The 12,643-nt window shown below is 46.2% G+C and overlaps 1 protein-coding gene across 2 annotated transcripts in view; it reads right to left on the reverse strand.

The window, feature by feature from the left end:
• Window positions 1-779: 779 nt before the first annotated feature.
• BRF1 (BRF1 RNA polymerase III transcription initiation factor subunit) overlaps window positions 780-12,643 on the reverse strand; it is a 242,979-nt gene continuing 231,115 nt past the window's right edge. For both annotated transcript variants that reach the window (XM_063118139.1, XM_063118140.1), the window contains 2 exons: window positions 8,539-8,707; window positions 780-2,077 (listed from right to left, as the gene is read on the reverse strand). In XM_063118139.1, coding sequence (XP_062974209.1) covers window positions 2,040-2,077; window positions 8,539-8,707 — 207 coding nt within the window. In that variant the 3' untranslated portion in view covers window positions 780-2,039. The remainder of the gene's footprint in view (window positions 2,078-8,538; window positions 8,708-12,643) is intronic.

The raw sequence follows: 12,643 nt of genomic DNA on the forward strand, positions 1-12,643 counted from the left end.
ATTCAGCAAGTAGATAAATGCCAGTTGGGAGAATTAAAGGTATTGTTGGATGCTCTGCTGGACCTGAGTCACCTCTTTCTTCCACCTCCCAAACTTAATGACAGGTAAGAAGGAAGCTCTCTTGAACTCCCCTCCCCATTACTCAGGCCTAGTTCTCACAGAGGTAGTAAACGTTGCGTCTGGACTGTATCGTCTCAGACTGTGAGTGTGTCGGGTGGGTGGGAGTTGTCATCAATCAAATGCTTCTCCTTACCAAAAAAAAAATCTTATCAACATGGAAATCCTCCCTGACATGCTAAGTTATCTAAGTAGAGGGATTTGTGTTTTGTGTTTTTTGGGGGGGAGGGGAACGTTTAAAAAAAATGCATGGAAAAGCATTTAATCATGTGAGTCCCTGCATTCTGAAATGGTAGAACTCACATGGTTTACCATTTGAGCAGGAATGAGGCCTTGAACTTCAAGAAAGTATAGTTTTTGATCTCATTTTTGATCTCATCCTTGCCCACGAAGTGGCATTCATGCTTTGGATGCCAACGGTACATAAATGTAGCTGGTGCTAGAAAGCAGGGGAAAAGAGGCCTTAACAAGAGCTAAGGTTTATCTCAGGATCGTCCCGGGGTCATCCCTGTTCATGTAAATGACACACAGGGGATCCCGGGAGCAAGCCGAGACAATCCCGGGATAAACCTTAGGTCTAGCTAAGGCCAAAGTCAAACACAACTGACGCCATAATCCTGTAGTGTTAGAATTTGTGAAGAATCGCTCTTGCTGAGCTTGGAACGGGAAACGGTTGGTCTGTTTTGAACTTCGTTTCTCGAGGTCGCGTGCTCTGCCCGTTACCGCAATAGAGCTTTACTGGACAAAACAGAGATAGTAGAGCTTGATCTGGCATGGCTGAGCCCTTAATCCACCCATACCAATCTCAGTAAATAGTATTAAATTAAATTACATACAAAAGGGGTGGGGGGAAGTAGCTTATTTGCTTTAAAATAAAAACAACCCAAAACATCTGACTGGACAACAAATCTGTCCATTGTGCCCAGTTGACCAAAATTGCCTTGAGCCACCCCACCCCACCCCAAAACACCCGAATACGCTGCCCCCCACTGGTAATCAACACCTTATTTTTTAAATATAAGTGATGGGGGTACAGAGGTTTGTGAGATGGTACACGGTCAGGAGCGGGGGGGGGGTGTCCAGGTTATGCCCTAAACTCTCTCCTGGCCAATTTCGCTTACCTTGACTCTATCTAATAGCAGCAAGGAGTGAAGGGAAGGCCTGGCTTGATTTTCTTGGTACAAGAATAATGACTGTCCTCTCTAAGATGCCCAGCGTGGTACCGGCACCCACGAAGTCTCCATTCTATCACAGCAACCAAACTTTAAAAAGAAGCAGTGCTCCTGCTATTTATTCAGATTGTGTGTTTGTTTGTTTTTAATAAAAGGATGGAGACTCCTGCCGAAGATTGGTCTAATCTTAGGGTAATCTTGCAGAATGAAAAAGCGCGTGTCTAGGACTGCTTTCCAACGGGAGCTGCCGAAGCATTCTGCATATCACCAAGATGCGATTTATTTGTCTTTTTTTTTTTCCTGCATGGAAACATGGGAGGCCTCAGGCAGGCTTCTGCGACTGGTGAATGTGCTTTAGCACCCCCAGTGTAAACTAAGCAAGTTCAAAGCTTTCCCACTGTGCGGGCTTGCTTCTCTTCTTCATATGCATCTTTACAGCAACGGGACTGAATCGAGGTCGGCAACCAGACAGGGTCCAATACCGGAGACTGTGTTGGGCAACCATTTTGGCCCTTCTTTGTTTTTCTGGAGTCATTTCTTCAGTTAATCCCTTTCCTGTGACATGATCCAGAAACATTTCAAGTATTCTAAGGCCAAGCCCTGGTGGCCAGGCAACAGGTGAGTGGAAACGGACCCAAACCCATCGTGATTTTGTTGGACTTCTGCAAGAACGTCTCTTTAGAAGTGAGGAGGGTTCGTTTACATCGCCCGGCAGCTTCTCTCGCCATCCTCATTCGGAGGCAAACGGGATTAATACCCATCGTCATCATCCACGTCGCAACCATAATCTGAAAATCCAAAAGGAAGAAAAGAAGTTAGAACGAACAGCATCACCCAACGGCCTGTCACATACCAGGCAATTGCGCACACAGAAAAGGGAGGCAACAAAAATGTTCCCTCCCAACCTAAAACACAAAGGGCCAGGCAAGGGATGAGCCTGAGCAGAAAGGAGAGAGAAATGCAGTCAAAGGAGGCTCTTCAAAAGGACAAAGAATTTAAAAGTAGGTCACAAATATCAGCAGGTGAGCAAATTCCTTCAGCATGCAAAGTGTCAAGTATGTCTAAGTTGCACAGAACTCATTGAAGCAATCAAATTACAGGTTTTGTCGAAGACATAAACAAGCTATCTGGAGTTTTAATTAACCCACCAGTAAATCTGTCCTTAAAACCAGTCTCTCTCTCTCTCTCTCTCTCTCTCTCTCTCTCTCTCTCTCTCTCTCTCTCTCTCTCTCTCTCTCTCTCACACACACACACACACACACACCAGAATCTCCCCACCCCCATTCCTGTCCCATCCTGCTATGCTCTGCCTTGCATTCTTACATTCGCTCACATAAAAGTTTTGCCTTATGATTAAATGGATTCCTTTTCTCAGCTATACTTAAGGTAGCCCAGATGTATATTCTTTTCTGGCAGTATCAGCTGGAAAAAAAATCACGTATATAATCTGCGCCATTCTAAATGTTTGGGGAAATTTGTATTCTATAGACCTTGCACAAAAGTTGAAATCAAACATCCACTGCTGAATTAAGGGCGTCAAGACGCTTGCACAGTAAGTAATCAACACCCCAGCGTCAGCCTTCTCCTTGTGACACTGTCAGGCCTCACAATTAGTAGATTCCATGGCAGGCCATTGGCTATATGTACATATTTACACCGTAATGAGAAGCTTCAATCCAGCAATAATGTTGTTATCCCAAGCACAGAGTGTGTTCTCAGGTCTGTCTGTGGACACGGAGTACTATTGATTTGTTGGTCTTCATTGCTGAACTTTCCTTTGGGTGAGAAATGTTTATGAGCATTATTTACGCTTGGATGTCACAAAACCAGGCCACTATCGGCAACTTTGGGTGGTCTGAAGGCCATTTCCAACCCCCAGAAAACTCACTCACAGACTACAGGGAGACACAAAAATTAATTTGGGAAGGGGGGGGGAGACATCTTGACTACTACTGAGCACCAAAAAGGGCAGATTTAGCTTGTTTGTGAGACAAATTTGACCTTTTGGGTGCTCTGTAGTGCTCCAAACGCCATTTTGGGGGTAAAGGGGGGATATGTGGCCTGTACGCTGCATAGTGCCCACTCCTGATTCATGAGAAAGGAGTATGGTTTTCTTTTATTATTTTATTTACAATATTTATGTACCACTCCCTATCCGAAGATTTTGGAGCAAATAGGATAAAAGAATAAAAACAGACTAAAAACATAATTAAAATTTACATTTTAAGAAACAAGGTTCAGATAAAACCACAGGGAAAGCTTCTTGGAACAATAATGTTTTCAGGAGCTGCCAAAGCAATACAACTTTGGCGCCTGCCTGACCATCGAAGGCAGGGAATTCCATAGGAAAGGGGGCCACCACGCTGAAGGCTCTGCTCCTACTGCACTCTAATCAGACCATCGGTCCATGTGCAAAATCCGGGAACATGACCTCAGATGACCTCAGCAACTGAGCAGGTTAATAGGGGAGAAGGTGCTACTCAGGTATTCTGGTCTCAAGTTGTTTAGGGCTTTGTACACTAGTGCTAGAATGTTAAACCTGGCCCAGTAGTGAGTAGGCAACCAGTGGGTTGAGAGGCTAAATCTTTGGTCATCTACCTGATTTCCTAGAAGGCCATTTTGAAAATGGAGTCAGGGAGGGAGAGCCAAAGCTCCAGCTGCCATGTTTTGAAGTGACCGGCATACAGGTCACAGGCACCAGTCACTAAACATTGCTCTTTTGTCTTTGGGGGAAAAGGCAGCACCCCTCAGGGGCCAAATTTGGCTCAAGGCTTTCAACTGCTGACCCCAAGGTTAATGGGATGATTGTCTTATGCACGCCTCATTTTCCAGGTTGCAAGCATTGGATTGTAGCAGTTAACTACCATAACAGCTTCTCAGACTACCACTATAATGACTACCTTAAAATGCAATGGAATCCCATCACAGTGGCTCAGTTCAGACAACACGTTTCTCAACAATGGTTTTAGAACTCCATGGTGGAGTTTTTACACTACCGTTGAGAAACGTGTTGTCTGATGGGAAAACTCCATCCCATGGTGGATTTTTTGGGGGAAAACATTCTACGCTCAATACCCAGAGGAGAGTTTCTGCACAACATAATTTTTGTGAACCGCCCAGAGAGCTTTGGCTATTGGGCGGTATAAAAATGTAATAAATAAATAAATAAATAAATAAACCGTTGTGTTGCATGTTGTGTGGAGGGCTCCGTGGAGTTTTCTGTTGAGTTGACTTGTCCCACTGGCTACAGAGTTCCCTGGCAAGAGTGGTGAAATGGCTGATGGGATACCATCAGGAGGACCAGAGGAGGAGAGAGGGCAGAGGAACGATCAATCAAATGTCACAATGGATTTTATTCAACTCCACGGTAGCCTGCAGTCACACAACAGCGGAGTTAGAACATGTTGTGTGGGGAATACCTCCTAAAAACTCCACCGTTGAGTTGGAGAGGAGGAGGGTTATGTACGCCGCCTTGGAGTTCCTTGGAGGAAAAAAGGCAGGATATAAATGTAATAAATAAATAAAATTTGGCCGTTTTTCCAGGACCATCAAGGTGATCTCCAGCACTTCTACTGGTTCAGCAGACCTCACTTTTACATTCAAGAATCACAGGGCTGGAAGGGACCCCCAAGAGGTCATTTAGTCCAAGCTCCTGATGCAATTATCTGGGGGTAGCCCTAAGAGTGTGGACATCCTGAAAACTTTGCTAGGGCCTGAGCATCTTGTGGAAGCACTAAGCTTTCCACTTAAACAGGTGTTTGATCATTAGTTGGTGGCAAACGTAGAGGGACACAGCTAGCATCAAGGGTTGGCACAGCCAGGCACCTGCCGAGGGCCGACACCCCAGCCAGGGCCCACTGACCAGAGCCCGCCGGGACTTGTTCCTTCACTTCGTAACTGCAACTTACTTGTTCACCTGCCACTCACTCTGGCCCGGACAACGGTGGTAATGAGAAGGACGAGCAGCAGATGCTACTGGCTACCTGCTTGCTGGCTCTCTACCTACCAAGTGAGCAAGTGGGAGCTACGATGAACAAGAAGATGAGGAGGAGCAATACCAGCTGGTGGCAACGGCGGTGAGAAGGGAGACGCACTAACGGATGTCTTGCAAAGAACCCTCAAAAACGTGGAACCGGCATTGAGGAGGCATCAATACCTATTACTCGGTTCATTGGGCCTGTTCAGACAACAAGGCGAAGCCATGATTGGGCCGCTAGCCCTTTTGCAGCAAACGGTTAGTGTGTGTGTTTAAACTGTGGTTATGTAGCTACCATATCTAGACAGGGATAACCTGGCTTCAGTTGTCCATGCTCTGGTAACCTCCAAGTTAGATTACTGCAATGCACTCTACTTTGGGTTGCCTTTGAAGACGGTTCAGAAGCTGCAGCTCGTGCAAAATGCAACAGCCAGATTGACTTCGGGAACCAGAAGGTTTGACCATATAACACCCGCTTGCACTGGCTGCCTGTATGTTTCTGAGCCCAATTCAAGGTGCTGGTTTTGATCTATAAAGCCTTACACGGCTTGGGACCACAATACGTGACGGCACGCCTCTCCCGACGTGAATATACCCGGTCACTACGTTCAACATCTAAGGTCCTCCTCCGGGTGCCTACTCCGAGAGAGGCTCGGAGTGTGGTAACGAGGGACAGGGCCTTTTCGGTGGTGGCCCCCAGACTATGGAATGATCTCCCTGACGAGGCTCACCTGGCACCAACGCTGCTATCTTTCCGGTGCCAGGTTAAGACTTTCCTCTTTGCCCAGGCATATGGCGGCACATCTTAATCACCCACATGTTTAGTTTTTAATGGTTTTATTGCTTTATGTGTGTATGTTCTGTGTTTTAGAATTTTAAATTTTATATACTCATTTTTATCTTAATTGTAGAATTTCTGTAAACCGCCCAGAGAACCCCGGCTATGGGAGCAGTATATTATTATTTATTTATTTATTTAGCACCATCAATGTACATGGTGCTGTACAGAGTAAAACAATAAATAGCAAGACCCTGCCGCATAGGCTTACATTCTAATAAAATCATAATAAAACAATAAGGAGGGGAAGAGAATGCACCAAACAGGCAGTATAAAAGTCAGAACAAAATCAAGTTTTAAAAGCTTTAGGAAAAAGTTTTTAGCTGAGCTTTAAAAGCTGCGATTGAACTTGAAGTTCTCAAATGTTCTGGAAGAGCGTTCCAGGCGTAAGGGGCAGCCGAAGAAAATGGACGAAGCCGAGCAAGGGAAGCAGAGACCCTTGGGCAGGTGAGAAACATGGCATCAGAGGAGCGAAGAGCACGAGCGGGGCAATAGTGTGAGATGAGAGAGGAAAGATAGGAAGGAGCTAGACAGTGAAAAGCTTTGTAGGTCAACAGGAGAAGTTTATATTGGATTCTGGAGTGAATTGGAAGCCAATGAAGAGATTTCAGAAGTGGAGTAACATGGTCAGAGCGGCGAGCCAAGAAGAAGATCTTAGCGGCAGAGTGGTGGACAGAAACCAACGGACTGATGTGAGAAGAAGGAAGGCCAGTGAGAAGAAGGTTGCAGTAGTCCAACCGAGAAATAACCAAAGCATGAACAAGAGTCTTGGCAGAAGAGACAGACAAAAATGATTGAATCCTGGCAATATTAAACAGGAAAAAACGACAGGATTTAGCTACTGTCTCAATATGGGGAACAAAGGGGAGCGAGGATATAAGTGAAATAAATAAAATAAATATAAATAAATACCATGGTTAGGAATGGTTCACACAACACGCAAAGGCATGGTTTACATGACACGCTAAGCCGTAATGTTTAGCTCAAAACACCGTAGCTTAGCAGTCATCTGAACAAAGCCAATGTGTTACATATGATTTCCTGTTTCTCAGAGCCTTTGGAGGTAATGTGGGCTTAATAGACCCCTCTAAATGTTATTAAACATATAAACAATACTGCTAGCTTGAAGACACTCATTCCAGCACTGTGTGGGAACATCAACTTCTTATAACATAGAGGTGTAGGCGCAAAATCCCCTTTATGGGAAACCACAAATGGCAACACTGAGAGGAAAGGGAGCAGGGGATGAGGAGAGGATGAAGATTTGCCAGTTCACAGTGTATTAGACAGGCGCCAGCACTCAGGAAGAAAAATGCCAGAGATGGACAGCCGGACTGGGAAACCATTTACACTCAAACACAGAAAGCACTGGGAACAAACATACTAAACTATGCTCACCGGTGTAGAAATCCACCGGTGAGAGGAAGGGGAAAATGCACAATTTGGTGCCTCGTCCAAAAGTTGGAAGGTGAACTGCAATTAGTGGGGAAGTTTGACTTTTGGCGGTCATGATTCAGCTTGCCGCACCAGAGCGTAGAATTTGCCAACGTCAAACTACGGGAAGGAAAGCAGAGGACTGGTCTCCTGGCTCTCGCGGTCACAGCGGCCCTTCACTCTGCACATGGGGTGGGGAACGCAGAGGGGGGTGACTGGTCTACTGGTTGCTAACGTCATCCCCAGTGAGACAGGCTTTCCCTTACTGCTGTAGCTAAAGGGATGGAGGTGTGTGTTTGGGGAGATCCCTTACAGGTGAATGGGCACAGGGTCCCCAAACACTCACACACCTTTCCTCTCCACCTGTGCTTTCGCAGGGTGGTTGAGCCAGAATGTCAAACCGTGGTTTGGCCTCCTGTGAACGAGCAGGCAGGAGCCTTGGGCTTGTATACTCCCTCCTGCCTGCTCATTCTCCTGCCTCCTACCTTGATTTGAGACAAGCCATAGAGTTTGACAAGCCATAGAGTTTGACAACGCTGTAAACCAGGATTGGAAACAAGAATCAAAGCTTGAGCAGAAGGAGGCACAGAAGCTCAGCGCTTGCACTCCCTCACGCACATAACGTTGAAGCATGGACTGGCATTGCGCCTGAACCACCCAGTGGGGTCCTTCTGCTGGTGAAGGGGTACAAGTGAAGAAGCCGGAATGACTGACTCATGCTCTCACTGACATCTGGGGCCACAGCTAGACCTAAGGTTTATCCTGGGATCATCCAGGGTTCGCCCCTGCCTGAGCACTGGATCCCCTGTGTGTCACCTAGATGAACAGGTTTGACCCCTGGACGATCCAAGGATAAACCTAAGGAGTGGGACACCATGATTGAGCTGTGAAGCTTCTTTGGGAAAGGATTCAGAGATGCTTTTCTGGGAGGGCTTTTCTTTCTGTGTGTGTGGGAGGGGGGTGGGGTGGGGTCTTCAAAATGCATGAAATGTAATGCTTACCATTTCCTCCCATTAGCTGAAGGGCGCTCACACAGTGGTCCTCCTCCTCTTCGACTTCTTCTTCTTCCACATCCTCCTCGTGGTTGTAGGATACGGGCCCAGTTTCTACCAGCACATTTGCTGGCTTTTCAACCTCTTGGACTTCAGCCTGAGTATTTGGGAAGACTGCCTGAAAAGCAAGATAAAAGCCATTAAAACACACACACACACACACACACACACCATTCCTCGCCGCTGAGCTTTTCCCTTTAAAATGCCCAATTGAAAGAGAGAGAAACTTGCTTGGCCAGTTCCCTATTGCCAACCTATCAAAAATCCAAGCTAAGAAGCTTATAGCTCTTCTGAGGCACACGCCAATTCCCCTGTGGAAATCCAGAGCTGCAGAGTTATTTCAAAGTACGGTCACAGACTGAATGAGCAAAATATTTAAAGGCAGGTAAACAGGTAGGAAGGTAAAAAGTTAACACTTGCATAATATTATTTTTTATTATTATTATTTAAAGCATTTGTATCCCGCCCTATATCACTAGGATCTCAGGGCAGCATACAGATAAAATTATACAATATAAAACAATGAATATACACAGCTAAAAACAACTTAAACTATTAATCAAGCTAAAACCAGTATAGAATTTAAAAGCAATAAAATCAATTAAAACAGTTAAAAACATTGTGTGAGCTTGGTGGATTTAATCATTAACGCCTTTGTTAAGAAGCCATGTTTTCACTTGGCGCCAGAATAAAACCTGCATTGGCGCCAGTCGGGCCTCCACCGGGAGGGCATTCCACAGTTGGGGTGCCACAACAGAGAAAGCCCTCTCCCATGTCCCATCATAATATACGAAAAGCCATGCGGGATCAGACCAAGGGTCCATCTAGTCCAGCACTCTGTTCACACAGTGTCCAACCAGCTGCCCAAGGGAAACCCACAAGCAGGATACGGTGCAACTGCACCCTCCTACCTATGTTCACCAGTAACTGGTGTACGTAGGTAAACTTCTTATGAGACTGGAGGTAGCATATAACCATCAGGGCTAGTAGCCAATGATAGGCTTCCCATACAGGACTTCGCCTTACCCCTTTTTAAAGCCATCCAAATTGGTGGCCATCACTATGGCTTGGGGTAGCAAGTTCTATATGTGCTGTGTGAAGAAGCACTTCCTTTAATCTGTCCTGAATCAGCTTCATGGGATGACCCTGTTGTGTTAGAGAGGGTCAAAAATGTCGCCCTATCCACTTTCTCAACACCATCCATGGTTTTGTACGCCTCTATCGTGTCTCCCTTTATCCTTCTTTTTTCCAAGCTAAACAATCCCAGCTGTTCTAACCTTTCCTCATAGGGGAAATGCTCCAGCCCCTGAATCATCTTAGTTGCCCCCTCCTTTTTGCAGGGCAGGGGACTCTTAAAGGACAGAGATATGTCAACAAGACTAACTGGGCCGTCCTTTCAGTATTCCCTCTCCATACATTTGGCTTCAACCAAACCTATTAGATGCAACAAACCACTTCCGCATAAGCACAAAAGGAAACAAAATGACGCCCACAACCCTAATGAGTTAGCTAAGATTTAGCTGCAATTAGAAAAAGAGTCAATAACTCATTATGCAGTTTGACACCAAACTTTGAATTTGGAGAAGGGCCACTTCTCAACGGCTGAGTGCACGCTTTGCATGGAGAAAGTCCCAGTTGAAGTCCTACACCAGGTTGGCAGAAGCCTACTCCAGAGGTGCGTCCAGACAAGGCTTTTATAGCACCACCACCCGTGCCTGATTCACGGACGTTTACAGGGGATCCAGACAGATGCCACCGTCTTCACTCGCAGCCCTCCCCACCTGTTTTTCCTACCACGTCTTCCATTTTTTCATAATGAAAACACCCATTAAGGAGAAAAGGATGGAACTGTTGCACAATGCCTTCTCCTTCATAGAGCAAGGAATGAGAAGCAGCAGCCTGACTCTGGATATAAAGGCAGCTCTTGGGCATGTCTAGACCTCCCGGCTTTCCAGGAGGGAGGGGGGAGGATCTTGCAGTATTCTGATCGTGAGATCCTCCCCCTCAGTCCACTCGTGGCCACGCAACATCCCAGGCATCGCGCCTGTCATGGTGGCCATTTTTTTAAAAAAGGAAGAAAAGCTGGAATGCACAAGCGCTCCAGAGAAAATAAAAAGTTAAAAAAAACCACCAACTCCCCCGCCGCTCCCAATGGGCATGGAGCGCCTGAGGAGCTCCGTGCCCCGTGCCTGGTTTCTCGCGTTTACTTGTGAGGAGCCAGGACAAAACTGGGACGGCCACCCACACCGCCCTTGGTCTCGGGACAATCCCAAGACCGCGGGAAAAACCAGGGGAAAAGTGTAGGGCAATATCCCAGGAAAATGCAGGGATTGTCCCTCCCTGCTCCCAGAATCCCTTGTGGGTCATGTGGACACACAGGGACGATCACTGGGATATCGCCCCATGTAGACATGCCCCTAGTCTGCATTAAAGGCGTTAGTAGTACTCAGTAAATTGGGAAGTAGTCCATCACTGCTGAGGCAGCACACACTGCTCAGGTGGGTCTTTACCTGCTGGGCAGAAGGTCTTCTGCACACTGCAGAGGTGGGCAAAGATTGAAACCTCCCCAGGGAGAAGGCCCGGGATAGGGAAGTGGAAGCAAAACCTGTGGGCAAGTCAGCCATGGACTTCCCACAAGAATCAAGGCCGTTCACGGCCTTTGGGTTTCCCCTGCAGAGACTCCAGCACCCCCTGGATAGCACAGCCAACCAGGCGTATTCAACACTAAGAGGATTTTGCAAAGAGACAGAGGTATCATTACCGGTTTGAAATAAGCCGCTAGGGAGTATTTATTGTTCCTCATGACGATAGTACTTATAAGGCAACCTTATGGTTTTAACGGGAGGTTGTTGGGTCCCTGTCCCCACCCCACTTTCACTTCAGCACGAATGTCACACACCGGGAGGGGGGGGGGAGACATCTGTTCAATCAGAGGGAGAGAGAAAGTGGTGGTGATGGAATATATATATATATTAGAAAGGGGAGCAGACAGACATCCTATATGGGCTGGGTCACAACCGAGAAGTTTTAACTAAAATATGATTATAGCTAACAATAGCATTAAAAAAGAAAGAAAAAAGGAGGGAGTTGGAAAAAAATAATAGAACCTAGGAAAATTAATGCCTATTTGCCACTGTTAATAATGTGATTGCCACTGTGAATATTTTCTGCACTTAATTTTCTGTTGACCTCATTTATACCATTTTCTCTCTCCCCCAGCTCCGGCACCCTGTGTACTGTGTATATAAACTTGAAACCTTCAATAATACTTCATGCATTTGATGGTGGGCTATAGTTCGCAAACGTTTATGCCAGAATAATTTTGTTAGTCTTTAAAGTGGTGCAAGACTCTATGACCCTGTTCAGACAACACGCTAAGCCATGGTGATTAAGCATTTTGAGCTAAATATTATGGCTTAGCATGTCATGTGAACTATGACTTAGCGTGTCGTGTGAACCATTCCTAACCATGGTGGCTACATACCCACGGTTTAAACAAGCTCAGTAACCACTTTACTCCAAAAGGGTTAGCAGCCTAACCATGGTTTAGCGTGTTGTCTGAACAGGCCCTTTGTTATTTTTGCTGCAACAGACTAAGAGGCTTATTCCCCTAAAAAAAGGAAAAGTTTAGTCTCTGGTCTGCATGGATTGTAGTGGGGGACACAGCCATTTCTATGTGCATAGGACATTCATAACTGGTATGTGTGCAATTTATGCTCAGGTATTGCAAGCCATGGCCCTAAGATGATCAGGAGGTACAACCTTGGGTCAAGCTTGTGGCTAATTGTTAGGCTGCTGGACTGAACGGAACCAGAGCAGGCTGTGATCTTACGCACATCCCTACAACATCCTATACCATGCTAGACAGAGGCTGAGTTTGGACAACACGATAGTCAACAGTGGGGTAATAATTAGGACTGTGTAAGCCTTGGCCTTGGATTCAGAAATCCAAAGCTTGGCAGCAGCAGCGAGACCATAAGTGCCTGCCATTCCTGGGCTCCGGTAAGTCCTGCCCTCCCAGGCAGTGCATGCTGGGAGTTGTAGGCTGTTTTCC

The sequence above is a fragment of the Elgaria multicarinata genome, chromosome 2 (assembly GCF_023053635.1).
Source record: "Elgaria multicarinata webbii isolate HBS135686 ecotype San Diego chromosome 2, rElgMul1.1.pri, whole genome shotgun sequence".
Lineage (NCBI taxonomy): Eukaryota > Metazoa > Chordata > Lepidosauria > Squamata > Anguidae > Elgaria > Elgaria multicarinata.